At 42.9% G+C, this 27768-nt stretch overlaps 1 protein-coding gene across 2 annotated transcripts; it reads right to left on the bottom strand.

Annotated features, from left to right (window-relative positions):
- Positions 1-9: 9 nt before the first annotated feature.
- On the bottom strand, positions 10-27447 carry LOC106610885 (sodium-dependent lysophosphatidylcholine symporter 1-B). 2 transcript variants are annotated; one of them, XM_014210539.2, is made up of 14 exons: positions 27191-27447; positions 21158-21286; positions 18968-19092; positions 9210-9333; positions 8784-8862; positions 8523-8692; positions 8330-8420; positions 7910-8028; positions 5943-6026; positions 3500-3583; positions 3298-3410; positions 3007-3150; positions 2569-2745; positions 10-2263 (listed from the first exon to the last, which is right to left on the bottom strand). In XM_014210539.2, the coding sequence occupies exons 1-14, from the start codon at positions 27278-27280 to the stop codon at positions 2209-2211; spliced, it is 1584 nt and encodes a 527-aa protein (XP_014066014.1). In that variant the 5' UTR covers positions 27281-27447; the 3' UTR covers positions 10-2208. The 2 variants fall into 2 exon arrangements, with proteins under 2 accessions (XP_014066014.1, XP_045579392.1); XM_045723436.1 differs by having other exon boundaries at positions 2569-2644.
- Positions 27448-27768: the final 321 nt, after the last annotated feature.

Raw genomic sequence — 27768 nt, 5'->3', positions numbered from 1 at the left:
CGTACCCGATTCTCACTTGAAACATAGTTTGTATATTTAATAGGCAAAATGATACATTATGTTAACATCTGACTGCAGAGTGATCTATATTTCAGATTCATTTCCCAACACTGCTGATAAATAGAAAACTTGGCTTGGGTCTGCTCAAAGATTCATACAAGTATAAATACAATCAAATGAATTGTCACATTACACACAACACAAACCATTCACAAGATCAGGACACAGCTTCAACTGACAGATCTGACAATACTTCTAAATAGGTAAACAAGTTAAGACTTTAAATACACAAAAAAAAAAAAAAAAACAGCCCATTACCTTGTGATAAAAGTCACATAATTCAGATTATCATACAACACACATGCATGTTGTATACACCCATAGCCAAATAAACTTGTCTATACAAAAATGCGCACATCCATATTCACAGACAACTGTGTACAGATTATGTAATGTGCCAAATTAGTAATGCGTGTGCCTTCTTTAACACAACTAGTTTTAATAAATAGTGAAAATGCTGTGCTATTAGGCTCTAATCTCTCCATTCAGTTGAAGGCATCAAACATTAAGTTAGACGTGAGATCGTCAACTCAAACTCGTTAGAAAGCTTTCCCACTCTCCAAGAACGGTTCTACTTTTTAAAGGGTGACTTTGGGAGAAAAACTGTATATCAATGCATTATGATACCAGGTCATTTAATGCTTAAAAAGAAACATATTTTTATAAGATATTGGCTACAGAGATGCCACTTCTTACCCATCTGTCCAAAAACTAATCCTGTGAAATGTCAACACATACTGGAGATTGAGATTTGAGTTCCCAGTTGTTTTGAACGCAAATCTCAAACTTCTGACTTCAGTGCATTCAAAACGGGGAATAATAAAAATTTAAAAAAAAGGGCTGACTGGGAAAAAAAAGAAAAAAAAAACACCGATTTGAGTGGTCATCCAACTCAGAATTCAAACTCGGGCCTCTTTCTAGAGCTCCGACTTTCCAACCTGAAGGCCCGAGTTCCCGAGATTGAATGATTTAACCTTGTGTTTTTCCCGAGTTCCCATTCTAGCTAAAGTGGCTAGCTTAGCTGACGAACTATACTGAACAGAAATATGAATGCAACATTTTTACTAAGTCACAGTTCATATAAGGAAATAAGTCAACTGTTATAAATTAATTTGGCCCTAATCTATGGATTTCATATGAAATGCTCGAATAACATTGGAGGCGGTGTATGGTAGAGAAAATAACATTAAATACTCTGGCAACAGCTCTGTTGGACATTTCTGCAGTCAGCATGCCAATGGCGAAGTTGGACTGTTCATGCTCAAGTCAACTTTTAAAAAAGGGAAGTCTTCACCGTGTGAGAGAAACAACTTTGACCAAATATAATTTAGTAAAAACTTATACAGAAAATCTCATTGCAATTACAAGGTTTCCAAAGTACAAGATGTGTTAAGACAGTAATAATAAGGTGGAATTCAGCTAGCCTAGATACAGTAAGTCTGAAATCCAGACATCATTGGCAATGTTAATGAGTTCATTAAGGTTAGCGTTTCCTTTTCCCCACAAGACACCAATATAATTCCAGTGAATGGATCAGATTGTCCGAAATGGAACAGTTATGTGCTCTCCACGTCCCTAAAGAAGGCTATTACTCTCACGATAAGTGAAAAGGATTTACATTAAAACGTAACCATAAACAGTCTAGATAGAACAAGCTACTGGTATGCCCTAAAAATTAGGACCGAAATCTTCCCTCTATGAGGACCATCCTTTCTGGATGGAAAATCTTTTTTCCTCTGCTGAGAAAGGCTCCCCCCCCCCCTTTGAACTAATACTTGGTTCAGGTAGACAAATCATTAAAATGTTAGATTTGAAGGGTAAATGCCCCACCCTCCCCCCCCCAAAAAAAAATCCCAAACCAATGTTTGTAATGCAAACAGACACATAAACCAACACCACAAATACATAGTACAGCACGCAATAGACAGGGCACAGAGAGCGATGACTCAGACTGGACAATAGGGGTCTCTGTAAGCCTGTTGAATCCTTTGGAGACTAGGGCCATTGCGTTCATGTAGCAACAGGTAGGAAGCAGCCACAGTGTCATCTGGTTTTTCTACTGTTAGTTCCAATTAAACCCAAACACTCCAGCCTGCCAGTGCAAACACGCGGGACAGTTGTGGCCTTTCGGCTCCTCTCCCAGGACTCCTACACAACGCTCCCAAGCTCTGTGGACTCTGTATCGGAATCCTGATTGCTGACCCTGTTTCAGAATAGGAACACAGCCAAGAGTTAGACACAAAGGACTTGGCTTGTTCAAGATAGTTCTTATTCATGGCAGAGAGGCTAAGGCTTAAAGCATGTCCTTTACATTTAGCTGAGGTATAGAGAAAGATGCCAGAAAGGAACTAAGTTTAGTGTCCCCCTGCAATCATTTAGTTCCCCAGTGCACTTAATTTAGGAATAAAAATTGCTTGGGTTGTGCATGAACACTGTTCTATTACAATGAGTGTCTGGCTTAGATACCCCCAATCAGCCCTAATCGTGGGTGTGTTTGGCCTGACTCACCGCATCTCCTGCAGTAGTTTCCTGTTGCCTTGCCTCCTCTCCTCATCGATGGGGTAGGTCTTGAATATCAACAGCCCTAGGAATATCAGAACAACAGGAGCAGCTGAGACCAGCACCTTCAGGGTTAAATTCACTGCATCAGGTTGCGAGCAGCCTCTTGTCACATAGCCGGCAAAGCTGAACAAAATGTACAGGGAGAGAGAAGAAAAGAAAGCAGATATAAGGTACAGTTTGGCTTGATTATGAATGTGAGGATTATGTTATGGTTAACCACACGAGTGGCCCAAGGAAAATGCAGCTATCCTACAGTAGAATTTAGGCAATTGTTTTGAAAATATGATTCACTAAGCTGCTGCAAAATAGAGTTAGATTTCAAGCTAAGATCAGCATGCTCAGTTTATCATGTACAATACAAGCAAGAGAGCGAAACACACTTACTCGAGACTGAGAGTGGAGATGCCGAGAGAGATTCCTGAGGCAAACTTGGTGAAGAAGACATAGAAAGAGTAGAAAATGGCCTCGTGGCCACTAGAGTCTGGATTCTTCACTTTGAAATCATCCACCACATCTGGGAGCATTGACCTGAGAAACAGAGAAAGAAGTGAATGTATACAAAAAAAAGGCACGACCCACCACAGACTGGACATACGTAGAGACACCGGCGATATGATAGAGATCTATAGGTTGCTGTGGGTATACAGAGGTACATTCAGACAGTAGGAAACTTACCAGGGTAGGAGGAAAGCTGCAGCCACACTGACTCCTGCTGCCACAGAGACCACATAGGCCACAATCAGACTGCTCTCAATGCAGACGATCAGGATCATGAAGGGCACTGCCCACTGCGGAGAGAGACATGAATAAAACAAGCCACAAGAGAGCACCCCATACACACCAGCTTTGAGATGAAGCGCCACAACACACTGCTTACCGTGATGCCAATGTAGACTGCAGTCTTCTTCCCAAATCTGGTCAGGAACCATTGCCAGAACGGAATGGACAAAGTCCCAGAGAGCTACAAATTAAACACCAAAGAAGAGCATTAAGATATTTAACTTTTGAACCATTTCCATAAAAATAGTCAAAGCCCTGAGGGCAATGTGGGAACAGAAAAGGTCAGACTGACCGATAGGCTAAAACATAATGTGAGAAGGACACAATGTGAAAGGGCTCTTTATTTAAACCTGCAGGGGGTCCATGACCCTTGACCTCTTATAGAGGTGTGGTCAACCCAGGGGCGGAAATCCCGGGGGGGGACGAGGGGGACACGACCCCCCCCATCCTGGGAAAAATATGATTTGTCCCCCCCCCAATATATCACTGAAACATAACTATGTAATTTAAATAATATTCAATGAAAGCAATTGTGCTGATTATAGACACTTAATAGCGCATTTTTAAGTTTCAAAAGATTGCGACCCCCCCCACCCTTTGCCTCACAATTGGTTGATCCACTGCCAGTTCCTTAGTTGGCAAGGTAACAGAGGGGTCGTGTCTACTGTCTGAAAGGCACTCAATGAACGTAACTGACGTGAGGTTAATCCAGTCAATCGCGCACACCCACTAGCTGAATATGCAGAGCTAGCGTGCAAATATTAACCATTAAGCTAGCTAGTACCTATTCCATTTATGTGGCCTCGTCAAAGATGGAATCTTTGCTATCATCAATTTATTCCAAGATCAGCATGCAGATGATGTAAATTAGTGCTTCAAAGTCCCCGTGATAAGGTTAGCGATAAACTGAAGTCCAAACTGAACTACACTCTCTTCTACCATTCTCTTAAATATATTTAATGGTCTCGGTACAAAAGCTAAATTGTCGCAAGGGAACTTTTTTGTTTATTTTATTTCACCTTTATTATTTAACCTGGGTAGCAAAGATTATAGCAAACACCACTGAAACGGAATTGGTGCTCGCTAGCTTTGCAAATTCAGCTATTGTTGGAAGCCTGCCAATATGAAACAAACTATTAAAATTACAAAAGGTTGCAGCATATGTTGTGTAAATGGTGAACTCATACAGCTGTCAACTCGTCATTTTAATCCGTTTCACATTTGCTAGCTACCTTTTAGATCGAAGCCCAAATAGAATGATAAAATATATGATAGAAGCCCATCTCCTACTGTAAATAACCTACACACTGTGTGTGTGTGTGTGTGTGTGTGTGTGTGTGTAGCCAGCCAGCCAGGTAGAAAAATAAAAGACGGACATCAGAGTATTTTTCAGTACACCAAAACGCAAAGTAAGAACCCTAGTAGCCTAATATCTCAAAGACTAGTTGATAAAATGTTCATAAGAAAGAAATGAAATTCTAATGGAAATGTTTCAATGATGTCATTAGGCAGAGCAGGCAACAGATGGCACACAGACAGCAGAGTTGGGGACAGATATGCAGGGACAGACTGGCAGAGACAGGGAGTCTCAGGTAAGTTTGTTGAGTCTTTGGCAACATTATGAAAGGTTCTCAATTTTTTTTAACTTGTAAAATAGGAACATAATTAGAAAATGCCATGGATACCCCCACTCTCAACTTAAACTGGTGACTGAACTAAGATTTGTTAAAGGCAATGCTGTTGTGATTAGTTGTGTAGTTTTGGGTACCGGTAGTTAGGAGTACAGCAAACACCTTATTTCTTTGGTTCCTCAATATACATTTACCATATTACAATGTAGGCTATGTGTTACAGCACTACTTTTGGTGTCCCCCTCAGGAATTGCTCTTGAGAAAATTTCATGTAATTGTCCCCTCCAAAGTTGATATCAGATTTTCACCCCTGGGTCAACCCATGTGTCAAATGACCACACAAGGTTTAGCTAGCAGCTGAGCACTCAGCAGTATTAGAAATATCTAACACTATGCTGACCAAAACCAGCCTTGCATGTATGGCAGTTGGAGGAGTTGGCTAAATCACAAACAGATCTGGTGACCGGGCTACTAAGGACCTTTCTAAACTCCCACATTTCCTGCTCCAGTGGCCAGGGCGGTGCAGGGCAGGTCTACATCCTACTCAGGCAGAGGGAGAAGCGACGGTGCAGAAAAGAGGGAATGGTAAATTGGAAGGAAAGGCCAAAGCATGTTCCCATGGCGGTGCTGACAGATTGCCCGAGCAACAAAAGCCCCTCTGTGCTCCTTTCTTACCCCTGCTCTCTCTATTAGAGAGAGAGGGTGACAGGTTCCCAGGGACCACAACCACCTCTCACCCCACAAAGAATTTGCCCTTTCCATTCCATGAAACACCATGGAACCACAGACATTACACCAACCCACAAGCTGACATTTCAGTCAGCACAGAATGTACAGGTCTTAGTGTACAGAATATAGTCACTGATGCCTTTGTGTTACACCTCTAGTGGGAGTGATCCCTAGACTCACCATAATGACCAGGAGAATGTTCTGGAAGTCATTTCTGAAGCCCATGGTGTAGCTGATGAACAGGGCAAAGTTCCCCTCCAGGAGCTGCAAGAAGGAGAGCAATGACATGAACATCAGCCACTGAACATACAGGAAGTCATATACTGTTGAAGTCGGAAGTTTACATACACTGAGTCATTAAAATTTGTTTTTCAACCACTCCACAAATGTCTTGTTAACAAACTATAGTTTTGGCAAGTCGGTTAGGACATCTACTTTGTGCATGACAAGTAATTTTTCCAACAATTGTTTACAGAAATTATTTCACTGTATCACAATTCCAGTGGGTCAGAAGTTTACATACACTAAGTTGACTGTGCCATTAAACAGTTTGGAAAATTCCAGAAAATTATGTCATGGCTTTAGAAGCTTCTGATAGGCTAATTGACATCATTTGAGTCAATTGGAGGTGTACCTGTATTTCAAGGCCTACCTTAAAACTCAGTGCCTCTTTGCTTGACATCATAGGAAAGCCAAAACCTCCGAAAGAATAATGGTAGACATCCAGAAGTCTGGTTCATCCTTGGGAGCAATTTCCAAAAGCCTGAAGGTACCACATTCATCTGTACAAACAATAGTACGCAAGTATAAACACCATGGGACCTCGCAGCCGTCATACCGCTCAGGAAGGAGAGAGGAATGTAATTTGGTGCGAAAAGTGCAAATCAATCCCAGAACAACAGCAAAGGACCTTGAAGATGCTGGAGGAAACGGGTACAAAAGTATCTATTAGCCACAGTAAAACAAGTCCTATATCGACATAAGCTGAAAGGCCGCTCAGCAAGGAAGAAGCCACTGCTCCAAAACTGCCATAAAAAAGCCAGACTACGGTTTGAAACTGCACATGGTGACAAAGATCGTACTTTTTGGAGAAATGTCCTCTGGTCTGATGAAACAAAAATAGAACTGTTTGGCCATAATGACCATCGTTATGTTTGGAGGAAAAAGGTGGAGGCTTGCAAGCCGAAGAACACCATCCCAACCGTGAAGCACGGGGGTGGCAGCATCATGTTGTGGGGGTGCTTTGCTGCAGGAGGGACTGGTGCACTTCACAAAATAGATGGCATCATGAGGGAGGAAAATTGTGGATACATTGAAGAAACATCAAGACATCATTTACATTTAAGTCATTTAGCAGACGCTCTTATCCAGAGCGACTTACAAAATGGTGCATTCACCTTATGATATCCAGTGGAACAACCACTTTACAATAGTGCATCTAAATCTTTTAAGGGGGGGGGGTTAGAAGGATTACTTTATCCTATCCTAGGTATTCCTTAAAGACATCAGTCAGGAAGTTAAAGCTTGGTCGCAAATGGGTCTTCCAAATGGACAATGACCCCAAGCATACTTCCAAAGTTGTGGCAAAATGGCGTAAGGACAACAAAGTCAAGGTATTAGAGTGGCCATCAAAGCCCTGACCTCAATTCTATAGAAAATGTGTGGGCAGAACTGAAAAACCATGTCCGAGAAAGAGCTGGTGTAAGTGAGTCAGGCTGTCAGGAGTAATGGGTCAAAATTCACCCAACTTATTGTGGGAAGCTTGTGGAAGGCTACCCGAAACATTTGACCCAAGTTAAACAATTTAAAGGCAATGCTACCAAACACTAATTGAGTGTATGTAAACTTCTGATCATTCGGAATGTGATGAAAGAAATAAAAAGCTTAAAATCATTCTCTCCTATTATTCTGACATTTCACATTCTTAAAATAAAGTGGTGATCCTAACTGACCTAAGACAGGGAATTTGTACTAGGATTAAATGTCAGGAATTGTGAAAAACTGAGTTTAAATGTATTTGGCTAAGGTGTATGTAAACCTGACTTCAACTGTACATACAGCAAACCAAACACCAGGGTTACACAGCCTAGAGCTCATCATAAATAATTTTTGGTGCAACTGTATCCCACTCTAGGAGTATGGGTCACCATGAAGGCCAGCGACGTGAAGAGGAATCCCATGACCAGTTTGACATACGGCCCATATCCCATCACCATCCTCATGCCCTCAAAGAACGACATGGGCTCTGTCTTCAGACGCCCACACTCTATGACCAAAACAAAGATGGTGATTAAAACTGATTAAATGCACTGTGCCAAACATCAGCTGAAGACTTATCTGATGTGCTTATCCCTCATCTATGACATTTACTGACTGCCAAAATGTGGCCTTCTCCTAGTTACTTGTAACAAAGAATTCTTGTAACATTTTAGGGTTGAGAGGAAAGGATTTTCTGAGGATAACAGCTGTTATACTTTTCTCATATTTAGAGTACATTTGATGTAATTAATGCGAATAAAATAATGTGACTATAATTATGTAAACAACTTCCATTAATCAAGTCACACCTTCCTGCTCTCTGACTCCCAGGAACAGGACTGCTGCACAGAGAACGTAGATGACACAGATGACTGCTGAGGCGATGAGGTAGGCTCGTTTCTGTTAGAGGGACAGGAGGAGCAGGGTTAGGGTCAAATGACACTTCTAACATTGCCATTACAATGTTACACAACATGTCATCCCTGGGGGTCCCCCTCTCACCGTTTCATCCAGGGATATGTGGGAGATGTTGACGTCTGACCCCAGCAGTGTGGTGTTACTGTTGTCAAGGACATCCAGGTCACCCGGGAGACAGGGGGCGATCGCCCCACCCACAATCTGCCCCTGGATCGCTGTGCCAACCACCGTGCCCAGCACCTCCACCGTCATACCTGAACAAGAGAGAGAGAGAGTAGAATGAAGACCTCATATTAGAACCACATGAGATGCTACATAACTGCAAAGATGTACAGGATGACTTACGGTAGGCCGTGGCAGAGTCCCTCTCTTTCTGGTCCACGCTGATGAACATGGTGAGCGCTGAGTATGGCACATGGAAGCACTGCACACAAAAATAATCAATTCCTGGCACAAAATAGCTGTATGTAGCAGTAATAGTATTGTCTGTTAGTTTACGCCAATCAGGGTAGGGATGGTAGGGAAAAAGTATTTTTTTAAAAAGGGATTAGAAATGACAAACAATTATATTGATAGAACCCACATTAAAGCAGATCTACCCCCCCACAAAAATATATTGTTTAATTACATTTACGTCATTTAGCAGACGCTCTTATAATTACAACCATATCACAGTTCAATGGAGATTGAGGAGCAATGCATTGTAACATGTGCCCCTTATTAATAACACATTTGTTCACTAACAATAGTGTGTGTATAGGGGAGACTGACCGTCTGCAGAGACTGGAATAGGCAGTAGAAGATCAGATACCACAGGACCTTCCACTGCTCCACTGGAGGGACATACCAGATCAGGAAGTACGTGAGTACTGCAAAGGGAGTGGAGATGAGGATCCTGTGAGGAAAACAGAGGAGCATTTTAATGTTTTGGTGTCTAAGTAGGTCTATTTCATCTCTGTGACTGGAGAAAAATGATACTTAAAAAAAATATATATATATATTTTTTTTTCAGTATTGAAGCAGTAAATAAATATTTGTTCTCACAATTATGATTTCCATGAGTCCCTGCCAGGCTAAGTGTGGCACCTGGTAGTGATGGCAGTAGTGCTACCAGATTTTGGGCACTAACTTGTCATCTGCACAGGGTTGAGATGTATATAAACACTGAACAAAAATATTAGAAACAATTAACGATTTTACTGAGTTACAGCTTATAAGGAAATCAGTCAATTTAAATAAATTCATTAGGCTCTAATCTAGGGATTTCACATGACTGGGCAGGGGTGCAGCCATAAGTGGTCCTTGGGGGGGGCATTTTTAAAATTGTATTTAACTAGGCAAGTTGTAATAGAGCCCGGGATTGAACTAGGGTCTGTAGTGACACCTCTAGCACTGAGATGCAGTGCCTTAGACCACTTGATATGCAACACCTGTCAGGTGGAAGGATTATCTTGGCAAAGGAGAAATGCTCACTAACAGGGATGTAAACACATTTCTGCACAAATTTGTAGAGAAAGAAGCTTTTTGTGCAATTTTCTATTTTTATTTCAGCTCATGAAACAATTTACATGTTGCATTTATATTTTTGTTCAGTATATAAAGTATTTAACTTTATTTAACTAGGCAAGTCAGTTAAGAACAAATACTTATTTACAATGACGGCCTACACCGGCCAAACTCGGACAACGTTGGGCCAATTGTGCGTCCCTATGGGACTCCCAATAACGGCCAGTTGTGATACAGCCTGGATTCGAACCATGGTGTCTGTAGTGATGCTTCAAGCACTGAGATGCAGTGCGTTAGACTGCTGCGCCACTCAGGAGCCCTTGAACCCTGTCGTTTTCTAATCTTCTTACATTCACAGTCCTTTTTTTATTCTTTCTTTCTCTGCATTGAGATCTATAAGCCTTAATCCCCTGTTTGGGGCTGTGTATGGAGAAGGGGCTCAGAATGGGCTCACTGTGGCCCTTCTCTCTGCACTATGCCTGCCGACAGGGAGATTGTGGTGGCGCCATACTGACTCGCCTCACTCTATAGGCACAATTACACAATACACCTGACCAGCAAACCAATATACTCCAGCTAGAAAAGCAGAACATCCATAGAGAACAAAGGATCCACTACTGCAGTGGTCTCCAACACATAGACCATTAGCTCAACAATCAATTCTGAAAGTACATGCATGCTATCTCAAAGCTCACGGCTACCATCCAATCAAAGCAACATTGACATTATCCCACCCCTGGTTAGCCACTATTGGCTTAAAGCCAAATGTAACAATATCTGCCAATTAATTTCCAGCAATATTGCCCCTCTGTCTGTTTGGTGCGTACAGTTGTCCATCAGTCAGTATGTAGCCAATTAGCGATGTTAATGATACCCAGCATCTTGTGGGTAGACCGTCTTTCCCCAAAAACCTTGTCAATTAAATGTAAACTGCGAAGTTGGCTTCCCAGACAGAACTATCATGATTAATTAGGTCATTGTTTGGCAAACTCTGCCATGACGTGTTCTGCAGCAGTAGGCCTTATTGCTAAACCGACACATTACTCACTCATTTTGATCACGAGGACTGGGATATGTTCAGAGTAGCTTCAGAAAATGGACACATATACTGATAAATTCATTCACTGTATCAGGAAGTGCATAGGAGATGTTGCACCCACTGTGACTATTTAAACCTACCCCAAACAGAAACCGTGTATAGATGGGAGCATTTGCGCAAAACTGAAGGCGCGAACCATCGCATTTAACCAGGACAAGAAGACTGGGAATATGGAATAATACAAACAGTGTAGTTATTCCCGCCGCAAGCAATCAGGCTAAACGGCGGTATAAGGACAAAGTTGAGTCCCAGTTCAATGGGTCAGATACGAGGCTCAGATACGAGTTGTATGTGGCAGGGTCTACAGACAATCACGGATTATAAAAGGAAAACCAGCCACGTCGCGGACACCGACGTCTTGCTTCCGGACAGGCTGAACACTTTCGCTCGCTTTGAGGATAATACAGTACAAACCGACGCGGCCCGCTATCAAGGACTGTGGGCTCTAATTCTCCGTGGCGGCCGTGAGTAAGACATTTAAGTGTGTGTTAACCCTCGCAAGGCTGCGGGCCCAGATGATATCTCTAGCCGTGTCCTCACAGCATGGCTGGCGTTTACAGCTATATTTAATCTCTCCCTATCCCAGTCTGTTGTCCCCATATGCTTCAAGATGGCCACCATTGTCCCTGTACCTAAGAAAGCAAAAGGTAATTGAACTAAATGACTATCGCCCCGTAGCACTCACCTCTGTCCTCATGAAGTGCTTTGAGAGACTAGTCAAGGATCATATCACTCTACCTTAACTGACTCACCTAGACCCACTTCCATTTGCTTACCGCCCCAATAGATCCAGAGAATCCAATCGCCACCACACTGCCCCGTCCCATCTGGACAAGAGGAATACCTATGTAAGAATGCTGTTCATTAACTATAGCTCAGCATTCAACACCATAGTACAAGCTCATCATCAAGCTCGAGGCCCTGGGTCTGAACCCCACCCTGTGCAACTGGGTCCTGGACTTCCTGACGGGTCGCCCCCAGGTGGTGAAGGTAGGAAACACCTCTTCGCTGATCCTCAACACAGGGGACCCACAAGGGTGTGTGCTCAGCCCCCTCCTGTCCTCCCTGTTCACCCATGACTGCATGGCCAAGCACGCCTCCAACTCAATCATCAAGTTTGCAGACAACAGTAGTAGGCTTGATTACCAACAACGATGAGAGCCTTCAGGGAGGAGGTGAGGGCTCTGGGAGTGTGGTGCCAGGAAAATTACCTCTCACTCAACAAAACTAAGCAGATGATCGTGTACTTTAGGAAACAGCAGAGGGAGCACCCCCCAATCCACATCGATGGGACCGCAGCAGAGAAGGTGGAAAGCGTCAAGTTCCTCGGCGTACACGTCACTGACAAACTGAATTGGTCGACCAACACAGACAGTGGGGTGAAGAATACCTCCAGGACACCTACAGCACCTGATGGCACAGGAAGGCCAAAAAAGAGGACATCAACCACCCGAGCCACTGCCTGTTCACCCCGCTATCATACAGAAGGCGAGGTCAGTAGAGGTGCATCAAAGCTGGAACCGAGAGACCGAAAAACAGCTTCCATTTCAAGGCCATCAGACTGTTAAACAACCATCACTAGCACAGAGGCAAATGCCTACAGACCGATTAGGAATCACTGGCCACTAATGTTTCTGTACCTAGCATTACTCATTTCATATGTAAACTGCACTCCACACCATCTTAGTCACTTTTAAATTGTGTTTACATATTGCGTCACCCATTTCATATGTACACCGCTCAAAAAAATAAAGGGAACACTAAAATAACACATCCTAGATCTGAATGAAATAATCTTAAATACTTTTTTATTTACATAGTTGAATGTGCTGACAACAAAATCACACAAAAATAATCAATGGAAATCCAATTTATCAACCCATGGAGGTCTGGATTTGGAGTCAGTCAAAATTAAAGTGGAAAACCACACTACAGGCTGATCCAACTTTGATGTAATGTCGTCAAAATGAGGCTCAGTAGTGTGCGTGGCCTCCACGTGCCTGTATGACCTCCCTACAACGCCTGGGCATGCTCCTGATGAGGTGGCGGATGGTCTCCTGAGGGATCTCCTCCCAGACCTGGACTAAAGCATCCGCCAACTCCCGGACAGTCTGTGGTGCAACGTGGCGTTGGTGGATGGAGCGAGACATGATGTCCCAGATGTGCTCAATTGGATTCAGGTCTGGGGAACGGGCGGGCCAGTCCATAGCATCAATGCCTTCCTCTTGCAGGAACTGCTGACACACTCCAGCCACATGAGGTCTAGCATTGTCTTGCATTAGGAGGAACCCAGGGCCAACCGCACCAGCATATGGTCTCACAAGGGGTCTGAGGCTCTCATCTCGGTACCTAATGGCAGTCAGGCTACCTCTGGCGAGCACATGGAGGGCTGTGCGGCCCCCCAAAGAAATGCCACCCCACACCATGACTGACCCACCGCCAAACCGGTCATGCTGGACGATGTTGCAGGCAGCAGAATGTTCTCCACAGCATCTCCAGACTCTCACGTCTGTCACATGTGCTCAGTGTGAAACTGCTTTCATCTGTGAAGAGCACAGGGCGCCAGTGGCAAATTTGCCAATCTTGGTGTTCTCTGGCAAATGCCAAACGTCCTGCACGGTGTTGGGCTGTAAGCACAACCCCAACCTGTGGACGTCGGGCCCTCAGTCTGTTTCTGACCGTTTGAGCAGACACATGCACATTTGTGGCCTGCTGGAGGTCATTTTGCAGGGCTCTGGCAGTGCTCCTCCTTGCACAAAGGCAGAGGTAGCAGTCCTGCTGCTGGGTTGTTGCCCTCCTACGGCCTCCTCCACGTCTCCTGATATACTGGCCTGTCTCCTGGTAGTGCCTCCATGCTCTGGACACTACGCTGACAGACACAGCAAACCTTGCCACAGCTCACATTGATGTGCCATCCTGGATGAGCTGCACTACCTGAGCCACTTGTGTGGGTTGTAGACTCCGTCTCATGCTACCACTAGAGTGAAAGCACCACCAGCATTCAAATTCTTGTTAACAAACTATAGTTTTGGCAAGTCGGTTAGGACATTACTTTGTGCATGACAAGTAATTTTCCCAACAAATGTATCACAATTCCAGTGGGTCAGAAGTTAACATACACTAAGTTGACTGTGCCTTTAAACAGCTTGGAAAATTCCAGAAAATATTATGGCTTTAGAAGCTTCTGATAGGCTAATTGACATCATTAGAGTCAATTGGAGGTGTACCTGTGGATGCATTTCAAGGTCTACCTTCAAACTCAGTGCATCTTTGCTTGACATCGTGGGGGGAAAAAAAATCAAAAGAAGTCAGCCAAGATATCAGAATTAAAAAAAACAAAAAAAAAAAAACAATTGTAGACCTCCACAAGTCTGGTTCATCCTTGGGAGCAATTTCCAAATGCTTGAAGGCACCACGTTCATCTGTACAAACAATAGTGCACAAGTATAAACACCATGGGACCACGCAGCTGTCATACCGCTCAGGATGGAGATGCATTCTGTCTCCTAGAGATGAATGTACTTTGGTGGAAAATTGCAAATCAATAGCAAAGGACCTTGTGAAGATGCTGGAGTAAACAGGCACAAAAGTATCTATATTCACAGTAAAACGAGTCCTATATCGACATAAGCTGAAAGGCCGCTCAGCAAGGAAGAAGCCACTGCTCCAAAACCGCCATAAAAAAGCCAGACTACTTTTTTCAACTGCACATGGGGACAATGAACATACTTTTTGGAGAAATGTCCTCTGGTCTGATGAAACAAAAATAGAAGCGTTTGGCCATAATGACCATCGCTATGTTTGGAGGAAAAAGGGGAACGCTTGCAAGCCGAAGAACACCATCCCAACCGTGAAGCACGGGGGTGGCAGCATCATGTTGTGGAGGTGCTTTGCTGCAGGAGGGTCTGGTGCACTTCACAAAATAGATGGCATCATGAGGGAGGGAAAGTATGTGGATATATTGAAGAAACATCAAGACATCAGTCAGGAAGTTAAAGCTTGGCCGCAAATGGGTCTTCCAAATGGACAATGACCCCAAGCATACTTCCAAAGTTGTGGAAAAATGGCGTAAGGACAACAAAGTCAAGGTATTGGAGTGGCCATCACAAAGCCCTGACCTCAATCCTATAGAACATTTGTGGGCAGAACTGAAAAAGTGTATGCGAGCAAGGAGGCCTACAAACCTGACCCAGTTACACCAGCTCTGTCAGGAGGAATGGGCCAAAATTCACCCAACTTTTTGTGGGAAGCTTGTGGAAGGCTACCTGAAGCATTTGACCCAAGTTAAACAATTTAAAGGCAATGCCACCAAATACTAATTGAGTGTATGTAAACTTCTGACCCACTGGGAATGTGACAAAAGAAATAAAGCAATCATTCTACTATTATTCTGACATTTCACATTCTTAAAATAAAGTGGTGTTCTAACTGACTTAAGACAGGGCATTTTTACTAGGATTAAATGTCAGGAATTGTGAAAACCTGAGTTTAAGTGGATTTGGCTAAGGTGTATGTAAACTTCCGACTTCAACTGTATATTCTTAATCCATTCCTTACTTAGATTTACGTGAATATGTTGTGAAACTGTTAGATATTACTGCACTGTCAGAGCTAGAAGCTACACCCGCAAATAACATCTGCTAAACACGTGTATGTGACCAGTAACATTTTATTTGATAGATTTACAATTTTAAAAAAAGGGGAATTACACCAACAACAAAAATCTAAATGTGATCGTTTTTTCCCAAACAATTGTCTTCCGATGCGATTTAAGCATTGACTTGACTCGAACATTCCTTTTCGCTGTTTCTCTATGAATAATTGTTATATTGAGTAGAAAAAAAAATAAAAATACCAGCAAGAATAAAACTGCGAAAATAGAATTCGAAAATACTAAAGATTATTTGGCATGACAGGTCCCATAAAATTCATATTAACCATTAGATTACCAGGTATATTGATAGAAAACACATACACCAAAGACCCAGGGAAGATGTGCAGGGTAGAGAAGAATGTGCGTATCTGAAAGTAGCTACCATGCTAGAAAATGTTGGAGACCCCAGCACTACTGGGTTTCCAGCAGACCAGGCCACTCGAAATAATACAAGTCAGGGGCATTGCTGGCAGGGTATTTTGGAGACAAATATGCATCAAAGACATTTCTATGCCTGCAGGGCAGTGGGCGTTCCACTCGTCTCATCCTCTCACTAGTCGCCGCAAAAACCACAGTTGAGAACAGTGGTTACTCTAACATTGCATGCTCATCTGCCAAGTGTTTTAATCACTACAACAGCATTAACACTTTAGAACAATCTCTCGCTAATAAGTAATGTTTCTTTCTATCCATAATCTATGCTTGACCTGCAATTATGGTGCCTACAGTCCTCAGGGGGCCTATCAGCTAGATTAACTGAAAATGCATGTTTGTCTGACATGACGACCCCACTCACAAAATGGCCAGTCAATGGAAATGGCCCATCCTCAGCAGCCCACACCAACTGGACTGGATAATCCCCCATCATCTTGTTCCTTAGACTATGTGGGCTGACAATGGGGCTAATGAGAGTCAATAGGCAGATCTGACTGGAAATAGAGGTCAGATTTCTCCTTGATTGTCTGCATTTTGTAAACCGTCACTCCGGTTTAATACACCAAGCTCACAGCATGAGCTCGACGGCAGCCCAACACCAATGACCTTGAGGCAAAGACATACACAACACACCTCAGGGTGTAGAGCAAGACACGAGAGAGGAAAGGGCTCAGGGTTTTATTTTGCAGACTGGATCATCTGCCTGTGAGAAACATTCATGTGCTTGTTCAAGTTGTCAACATTGTCTTATCAATATCATAATACTTAAAAAGCGAAACTATTAAAGTACTGATCAGCAGAGCCCATTAAGATAACATTGTGTTCCCTCTCTTTTATAACAATGATCCTTTTGATGTCATTTTTAAATCACAACCAATCAGATGATTATTTAAAATCAGTCTTGCAGGCAGATACATGGAAGAGGGTTCTAGAATTCCACAGTGTTTAGGACTAATGAACACTATTCTGGGAAAAACATCTTCCACTTATAGTGCCAATTAAAAAGGCTGGAGCATTCAGATGGGGAAAGAGCTTTAGTCAAGGTTTAGTTAAGTAATGCATTATTGTTAGTGGGGAAGACATCTAAATCTCCTAGTCTGTGCTAAGGTGCGGATAACATGCTGGAGGCTTTGTGGTTTGTACAGGCCAGAAAACTGCCACCTAACAGTGACCTACCTCATTGACAAGCAGCCAAGAATCTCCCCTCTACTTGACCTGTGGTAACTTCTCTGAATTTGGTGTCTCGTGTGGCTCAGTTGGTAGAGCATGGTGTTTGCAACGCCAGGGTTGTGGGTTCGATTCCCACGGGGGACCAGTACGGAGAGAAAAAAAATGTATGAAGTGTATGCATTCACTACTGTAAGTCGCTCTGGATAAGAGCGTCTGCCAAATGACTAAAATGTAAAATGTAGGCAAACCCCCTCCCCACCTGCATTCTGGAATCACACACACACTTCAGGCCCCCCATTGGCCTAAATCCAGTGGTGTGTTGAGGTTTGGACCAATTAGAGAGGGAGAAGCCAGTTCTCTCCACCTGGCATCCTACATTACACGCCCAGGGTCCTAAGATATCAAGCGAATCCAGCTTGATATCTTGACAGAATTCCTAGACAGTCACAGTATAATGCCAAATATACATTTTAACCACAATTTCACTCTATCCTCTTGTAGAGGAGTATGTGAAAATATACATTAGTATGTTATATATACACACATTAGTATGTTAAATGTAAAAAAATGTTATATAGCAGTGGTCACCATGTTCCCTCTGGTTTAAATAACTTTGGCCGGTGCAGGGTCACACAGTCGCAGTACCCAAAGGCCAGAGAGGAGTCAGGGATCAGTGTTTCTCTTGACCACATGGGGTCATAGAGTTTCACAGGTCCATATAAAGTAGGCCCCAAAGTGCTAGGTAGCAGGGGTAGGATGCTGTTAGAGGATCTAACACCATCGAGATCATCTCTTTACAAACAACTGTCTCACAATGTTAAATACCTCCCATTATGGAATTCCTACAACCAGATGTCAAATAAGACTACTGCCTTGATAGAGCACACCTAGCAACAAAACAGTAACAATGGCGTTTTTTTGACGCGAGGATTACTTTAGCAGTAGCATTGCCGAATCTTATATGCAATGCTCATGTGTTTAGATGATCAGTGTGTGACACTGGAGCTCTGGTTTCATCAACTAGTGACGGCCATTCTGGGCTGCTGTACTCACTCCAAAATGCACTCCTATTACTTTAGAGGGAGAACTCACCGTTCTCTTCCATTCCTGACACATAGCACCCACCACTTGGCTTAAGTCTCGATTAGGGCATCTGGGGGAAAATCATAGCATTTCTACCACCCGAGAACTTTGTGGAACCTCGCAGTGGCAGCTCAGAAAAAAAAGAAAGCACCTGGGTATTCTAAAACTAACTAAAATAAGATTTAGCCTCATTCCAGTCTGTCCTGGTTTGCACCCAGAGGAGAAGTTAAAAGCTACTACAATCTAAGACAGACCGTACCCAACTGCAGATAAAGACAGTAATAGCGTCAGCAGATACCGAGGTCAAATAGAGAACAAGTTATACATATCAGTGACAGCCTGTTCTCTCTATTCAATCTGTTTCATTTCAGCTTCGTTGTCACTATTACCACCTATATTTCCATTTCCACTACTGTTCTCCCTCGAAGCGTGACGAGAGGTTATGCTTTAAATCTCTGAATGCCTCTCCTCTCCCCCTTCCGCCAATATCCTATTCTTGTTCATGTCCTCTGTTTTCATTTCCTCTTTCATTCCTGCCTGCTGTAAGGATGTCCACTGGGTGACCGAGGCGGAGACACCTACCAGGGCATCATCCGGCCACACCGGGTCCATCTGCTCCGGCTCACCAGGAAGCCCACCGTTGGGTCTGTCACTGCATCCCAGGCCCGGCCCACAAACAAAATGATAGAGGCATAGAATGGGTCCAGCTATGGAGAGAGAGTTAAAGGGAGAGAGAGAGAGAGAAAACATTCATTGTCTGTCAGACCACTACAACCACAGACATCAGCCATCACCTCTCCTCACAGAAGCTGTGGCCATTGACACAGAAATAAAAAAGCCATCTTTTGCATCTTAGCAACAAGATGACTAAGAGGATATTTAGTGAGTTGCAAAGGTTGTGTAAGAACAGTCAGGGATACATGGTGTGGCCACATTGACAACATTACCATCAGAACAGTGTGGTGTTTAAGACAATTCCAAGGAGCTCATTATCTCTCTGGTTGAAGGTGTTGTATTCAGTGTGCACAGTTTATCACTTGCTAATTGAGAGACAAAGCAAAGCAGTGGGGAGTCAGAGTTAAAGTGCTTCACTGGATGAGTCATGCCAGAGGCTGGCAAAATGAAACCAGCTCTTTGGCCTTCCCCTTTAAAAAAGTAAAAGGGGAACTGATTTTGTGACAGTGAGCTCAGAAATGTTACAATATTCAGAAAATAAATGAGACAAAATATATACACTGACTTTTTATGTTGTGCTTTAAATGACAATTTCAAGACAAGGACTGATAGTATAAAGCTCATTAGATGGACACTGAAATACTGAAGGTGAACTAAAATTTTCAGTTCTGCCCTAGGAACACTGTGCTCTTTGTCTTGGGGAGTTATTAATTACAGTGCCTATATAGGTGATCAGTGGTGGGAAAAGTACCCAACTAGTAAAAGTAAATATACCTTACTAGAAGATGACTCAAGTAAAAGTCACCCAGTAAAATTCTACTTGAGTAAAAGTATTTGGTTTAAAATATACTTCAGTATCAAAAGTAAAAAATTATTTCAAAGTCCTTATATTAAGCAAACCAGATGACACCCAATGTATTTTTATTTATGGAAAGCCACAGGCACACTCCAACAGAATTTAGAAACAAAGCATGTGTTTAGTGAGTCCGCCAGATCAGAGGCAGTAGGGATGACCAGGGATGTTCTCTTGATAAGTGAGTGCGTGAATTTGACTATTTTCCCATCCTGCTAAGCATTCAAAATGTAACGAGTACTTTTGGGTGTCAAGGAAAATGTACGGAGTAAAAAGTAGAATATTTTCTTAAGGAATGTAGTGAAGTAAAAGTAGTTAATATAAATAGTAAAGTACCGTAATTTCCGGACTATTAAGTGCACCTGAATATAAGCCGCACCCACTGAATTATATAAATTTAATTCAGTGCGTGCGGCTTATATTCAGGTGCACTTAATAGTCCAGAAATTACAGTACTTTTACTATATATATATATATATATATATATATATATATAAAAAATTTGGAACATAAATAAGCCGCACATGTCTATAAGCCGCAGGTGCCTACCGGTACATTGAAACAAATTAACTTTACACAGGCTTTAACGAAACACGGCTTGTAACAAAAAATAAATTAGCAGTAAGCTTTAGTTGTCTTTTTGCACTGAGTCAATTCCTCACGCTGCTGTTTCCAACATCTTATCATCGACTCATTAAGACCAAGCTCCCGTGCAGCAGCTCTATTTCCTTTTCCAACAGCCAGATCAATCGCCTTCAACTTGAAAGCTGCATCATATGCATTTCTCCGTGTCTTTGCCATGAGGGTGACAAAATTACTACCATAATCAGAATGATGGGAAGTTTGAGAGTGCTCGATTTAATCTAAACAGTAAACAAAAACGTTGTTTGGCCTTAACCCGTTCGGCAATTTCATTGGTCTAATGAAAGCTTCATGCCGCCCAAAAAAACTGAGCACGTCACAGAATGTGTTTTTTGGGAGAAAAAAAAATTGAAAGCGGGAAAAATCCAAAAATTATATTGTTTAAGCCGCGAGGTTCAAAGCTGGGAAAAAAGTTGCGGCTTATAGTCCGGAATTTACGGTACAGAAGCCCCCCCAAAAAACGAATTTAGTAGTACTTTAAGGTATTTTTACTTAAGTAATGCACACCACTGATAGAGATGCCTAGCTTGGGACTTCTAACCCAAGCCTTCTATGTCCCCCACCCTGGTTTTGCCCTCTGGCTCAACCCCCGTCTCACTCACCTGGGCCACATCCAGCAGGTAGATCTGGAGGAAGAAGCCCAGAGCACTGCCAGTGATCTGATAGGGAGCCCCTCCAATGGCATAGCACAACTTACTGCACACTGATAGACGGCCGCTGTCGTCCCGCCGCTGGAGAATAGGGAGAGAAGACACACATAGCAGGACGATAGGACAATGTTTTGTCATACACTAAATACAGAAATGAAGAACACTGGAATTTAATGGGTTGCTATTGATACACAATTTAGCTGTGTTGTGATACGGGGCTCTGTGTATGTCCATATCCAACTCGGACTTTGTATTAAAAGCTGACAAATGTGGGAGGCATTTCATTTTTATATATTTAGCCAGGACAGTCCACTCTAACAATTGCTACAGTTTTCTAGGGAGTCCTGGATTCCATATAATCAATAAAACACACCATACACAGAAGCATATACAGCAAATCCTTTAGCATACATACAACAGCACAGCTAAAATCACAGCACACACTTCATACTTGGTTGGAGACTCCCACCTGAACAGGTCTGACATGTATTCATGCAGTTTGTGCTGTGTCACCTTGGAAACAGTCACTAAGGTGTTGTAATGGATCCTACTTGTCTGTGGTTCGATTCTAGCTTCTTGCACAAAAAATGTAATCTGTGTTCCTTCCGTGAATACCCAGTCATGATAGAAGCAGCCCTACTGACGATACGTTGTAGCTGGTTAAGACCCGTCTTATTGCACTGACGCATGGTGGGAAGCCACACTGTGGTTTATCACTTAATAATGAACAAACCTGATCAGTAAAAACTAACTGGTAGGTCTACCTTTACTTCTGTGAACTGTCATCATCCTCCCTTAAGGATGTGGGTTTTTGGTATCGGCACAAGGCAACGTTTCTTAAACATACAGTATGCAAACAATTCCTCCAAAACGAAATATAAGTGTTGATATTAGTTGGTAGGGGTCTTTAACATTATGTTTGGATGCATTTCTAATACCTTAAGACTTTCTGCTAGATGTTATCAGAGACCAATTTTCTATCTGCTTGACCAGAAATCATAGCCTTTGCTTAGTCCTAATTTTTTTGATGGAAAATGGTTGAAAAATGTAAATGCATTAATTTCTCCAAAATAGACTTCACTTTCATTTGACATGCTCTTATGAGCTTCACATGTTGGTCCTCATAGGTCCTTTTAGATAGAAATTCCCTAAAACAACATTGTGAGGCCAACATTGGCCAACCCTCCTCACCCCATTTTTAACATCAGATTAGCACCAAATCCCTCTGACTATGCAGTCTGGGCCACAAGGAGTTTAGAAACTGGTGTGAGACTGGGAGGTCACTGCACAACTATGCTTGGTGCCGGAGGCAGCGATTGGCTCTGGCTATGTGATGAGGCATTCCGATGTTCCATCAGCGGCCTGAGTGGCCCAGCAGTCTGCAGACAGTCAGGAGTGCACACACCCCTCCTTCCAATCACAAAAACATCCTACTGGTCAATGAGTAAATAAACCCAGTCCAATAGCATCTATTCTGACACCGTCCTGTCTGTCAGTGTTGTTATAAGCACCTGACCCATTCATAGTACTTTCCCAGGTGAAATACACCCGCATAGAACAGGAATTACATCCCACATTGCCTTCAGGAATGCAGCCTGAAGATATCCTGTGTAGGACAACTTGTATGGAACATACTTTTGTGTATGTGGACACCCCTTCAAAATAGTGGATAAGGCTATTTCAGCCACATGCCTTGCTGACAGGTGTATAATATCGAGCACACAGCCATGCAATTTCTGCCCTGCTAGAGCTGCCTCGGTCAACTTTAAGTGCTGTTATTGTGAAGCGGAAACGTCTAGGAGCAACAACGGCGAAGTGGTAGGCCACACAAGCTCACAGAATGGGAACGCAGAAGCGTGTAGTACATAAACATCCTGTTGAAACACTCACTATCGAGTTCCAAACTGCCTCTGGAAGGGACATCAGCACAATAACTGTTCGTCTGGACCCTCATGAAATGGGTTTCCATGGCCGAGCAGCTCTACAAGCCTAAGATCACCATGCACAATGCTATGCGTCAGCTGGAGTGGTGTAAAGCTCGCCGCCATTGGAGCAGCGTTCTCTAGAGTGATGAATCACACTTCCCCATCTGGCAGTCTGGGTTTGGCAGAAGCCAGGAGAACGCTACCTGCCCCAATGCCAACTGTAAAGTTTGGTGGAGGAGGAATAATGGCCTGGGGATATTTTTCATGGTTCGGGCTAGGCTCCTCAGTTCCAGTGAAGGGGAAACTTAACGCTACAGCATACAATGACATTCTGTGCTTCCAACTGTGGCAACAGTTCAGTATGACACAGCCCCCATGCACAAAGCAAGGTCCATACAGAAATGGTTTGTTGAGATCGGTGCAGAAGTACTTGACTAGCCTTCACAGAGCCCTGACCTCAATCCCGTCGAACACCTTTGGAATGAAATGGAACGCTGACTGTGAGCCAGGCCTAATCGCCCCACATCAGAGCCCGACCTCACTAATGCTCGAGGCTGCAGCAAGTCCCTGCAGCAATGTTCCAACATGTAGTGGAAAGCCTTCCCAGAAGAGTTGAGGCTGTTATAGCAGTTGGGGACCAACTCCATATTAATGCCCATTATTTTTGAATGAGATGTTCGATATGCAGGTGTCCACATACTCTTGGTCATGAGATAGATATCTATCCACACACACCAAAAATATAAATGCAGTACCTCTGCATTTGGCAGAGGTACTTCCAAATGCAACAAGCTAATTTCTCACATTTTGTACACAAATTTTACATCCCTGTTAGTAAGCACTTCTCCTTTGCCAAGATACTGCAAATCCATCCACCTGACAGGTGTGGCATATCAAGAAGCTGATTCAGTTGGGTACAATAAAAGGCCACTTTAAAAATGTGCAGTTGTCACAACGCAATGCCACAGATGTCTCACGTTATGAGGGAGTAAGCAATTGGCATGCTGACCGCAGGAATGTACACCAGAGTTTTTATTTCCAGATAATTTAATGTTCATTTCTCTACCAACATCATTTTAGAGAATGTCAGTAGGTCCAACAGGCCTCACAACAGCAGACCATGTGTAACCATGCCAGCCCAGATCAGGCTTCTTCACCTGCAGGATTGTCTGAGCCCAGCCACCTGGACAGCTGCTGAAACTGTGGGTTTGCACAACCGAAGAATTTCTGCACAAAGTGTCAGAAACCGTCTCAAGGAAGCTCATCTGCGTGCTTGTCCTCACCAGGGTCTTGACCTGACTGCAGTTCAGTGTCGTAACTGACTTCAGTGGGCAAATGCCCACCTTTGATGGCCACTGGCACGCTGGAAAACAAAGTGCCCCCTTCACAGCTGAATCCCAATTTCAACTGTACCTGGCAGATGAAGACAGCGTGTATGGCGTCGTGTGGGCAAGCAGTTTGCTAATGTCAATGTGAACAGAGTGCCCCATCGTGGCGGTGGGGTTATGGTATGGACAGGCATTAGCTACAACAAACAGAATTACATTTTATCTATGGCAATTTCAATGCACAGAGATACCGTGACGATAGGCTACCTGCTGCCCCGATGGCAGGTAGCCTAGTGGTTAGAGCATTGGACTAGTAACCAAAAGGTTGCAAGATCAAATCCTAGAGCTGACAAGGTAAAAATCTGTCGTTCTGCCCCCGAACAAGGCAGTTAACCCACCGTTCCTAGGCCGTCATTGAAAATAAGAATTTGTTCTTAATAACTGACTTGCCAAGTTAAATAAAGGAGAAAAAAAATATCCTGGGAGGCCCATTGTCATGCCATTCATCCGCTGCCATCACTTCATGTTTCAGCATGATAACGAACAGCCCAATATCACAAAGATCTGTATACAATTCCTGGTAGCTGAAAATGTCCCAGTTCTTCCATGGCCTGCACGCTCAACAGACATGTCACCCATTGAGCATGTTTGGGATGCTCTGGATCAATGTGTACAACAGTTCCAGTTCCCGCCAATATCCAGCAACTTTGCACAGCCATTGCAGAGGAGTGAGACAACATTCCACAATCAACAGCCTGATCAACTCTATGTGAAGGAGATTTGTCACACTGCATAAGTCAAATGGTGGTCACACCAGATAGTGACTGGTTTTCTGATCCATGCCCCTACTTAAATCAGCCAATTTATTTACATTGACTGATTTCCTTATATTAACTGTAACTCAGTAAAATCTTTGAAATTGTTGCACTTATAAATTCTCTCAGAGAGAAAATTCAAAAACAAACCCAATTTTGATACACTCCCATATCTACTGGGTGAAATACCGGTGTGCAATCATAGAAGCAAGATTTGTGACCTGTTGCCACAAGGGCAACCAGTGAAGAACAAACACCATTGTACATTGTTACAACACTATTTAGACATGACATTTGAAATGTCTTTATTCTTTTGAACTTTTGTGAGTAATGTTTACTGTTCATTTTTATTGTTTATTATCTACTTCACTTGCTTTGGCAATGTTAACACATTTCCCATGCCAATAAAGCCCTTAAATTGAAATTGACACAGACAATCAGTGACACCTCTAAAATGGTGTTGATGTGCCACATTGCACCTCCCTGCCAGTCAGAATGAAAGGTAAATAGCCTTTGAGCTCGTCAAGCAGCCGAGACTGGCATGGGACCAGAGATGAGGCAAAACTTTGACGGAGCAGCCAAAACATTACACACCGGAAATCAACCTGTTACAAGGAAATCCAGTGTGACAGCACAGCACTGATGCCGCGTTCAAACACTCGTTGGGACTAGGAAACTCAGCAATGTCCAACTTGCTAACTAACTGGTTGAACGCAGCACATGTAAGTAGCAAGTTGGAAATGTCTGAGTTTCCTAGTTCCTACTAGCACCTGAACGCGGCATTATGGTGCTTTCAAGACAACAGGGAACTCAGAGGTTGAATCATAACATCAGTGATGTTCAGGTCGGAGCTCTAGAAATAGGCCAGAGACCGACTTGGAATTCGAAGTTGGATGACCGTTAAACTAATTTTCCCAGTCGCAGCTCGTTTTCTTCAGAGTTCCCAGTTGTCTTGAACGCACTGAGGTCAGAGATTTCCCAGTTCCCAGTTATTTTCAACGCGGCCCATCGAGACAATTACTGACGTCATATCAGTGAACGTCAGTAAAACATTAGTCTTCGGTTCTTATTATAGACAAATGTAGTGCATTCAGGACAACTGGGAACTCGGGGGAAAAAATTAAAAATAAATCAGCTCTGATTGGGAAAATGTGTCTTGAATGGTCATCCAAATCCGAATTCCAAGTCGGAAACTCTGGCCTAGTTCTAGAGCTCTGACTTTACAACCTGAAGATCACTGATGTTATGAGAACCACATTTCCCCCCCCCAGAGTTCCCAATTGTCTTGAAAGCACCAATAGGTCTATGTATGCTGTTCTTTTGAGAGTTTGAGTACGTCAGCTGGTCAACATTATCCTTCAGACAATATTAATCATAGCTAAAATACAGGTTTAATGAATGCATGTCCCTTTAAAACCGGTAAAGTTTCTCTGAAGACCTACTCCGATTGCTCTAGCGTGGTGAAATTCAAGCCCCATCGACGAACCTGGAGGGCATTAGTGTACTATGTCAGCTATGGTTTAGTCACAATTACACCAGTAACCTAAGCCACTCATTGTAAATGCCTATCATTTGAAGGCTATTTGACGTTTGAAACGTGACTGCAGTAAGTAACCAGCCCAATAAAAATAGCACATAATGGCACCACATGCCCTCACTGCCAATTACAGCGGCTTTCCTAATAGCCTAATCAAACCGGTCTCAATTTTATCTTAATATCACGGTCAAAATATTTCAGTGAATTTGTGTGTGTTGAAAAACCCATTATAAAAATGCCTATTTAAGCTACAATACAGCCCATATTTATCCATGTGGATATGTTAGTAAAATAATACCGTCCAGATATCCGTATAGTCTACATAACAGTATTGTGAAGATAATTTTAGGCCATAAATTAATAGAATTCCTCGCACTCACCTTGGCAATTTTGATTCCATCTTGACTTCTTGTTTTTTTTCGTAACAGGCTTGACGCGGAATATTGCTCCGCGCACTCTCCTTTTACCATATCGTTTTAAATCGATAATTTCTTTCAAAAGCCTTAAAAAAATGTTTTGCTCCTCACTCAGTATTGGAACCGCACGGGTTGCACACTCAATTTGGGAGGCTGGTCTCCTTGGTTTGATATGGATGGATAGAGCGCGTCTTTGCCCTCCCCCACTCATTCATACACGCTTTCAAATACTACGCCTCCGACGTCATGTTAACCCTTTAATTGACTAATGTGCTGACGCGACTAATTGGATTCAATGCAAGGTAGCCGACACTAAAGGAAACATAGCATACCAACAATATAGGCAGAAATATTTGTCTGCATCAATTTTATATTATGACATAGTGCACTTTGGGTTATAAAAGTGTGGGTGGGACATGACCTGGCGGGTGGGAGGGGCCTCCCCCAGAATTTTTGAGCCATATAAAGCACATTTCTGAACTTTTTACACAATCGAATATGTCGTCTCTATTTGCAACTAAAAGTCAGCAAAAATGCCCACA

The sequence above is a fragment of the Salmo salar genome, chromosome ssa09 (genome assembly GCF_905237065.1).
Source record: "Salmo salar chromosome ssa09, Ssal_v3.1, whole genome shotgun sequence".
NCBI lineage: Eukaryota > Metazoa > Chordata > Actinopteri > Salmoniformes > Salmonidae > Salmo > Salmo salar.
This window is presented reverse-complemented; position numbering and strand designations above follow the sequence as displayed.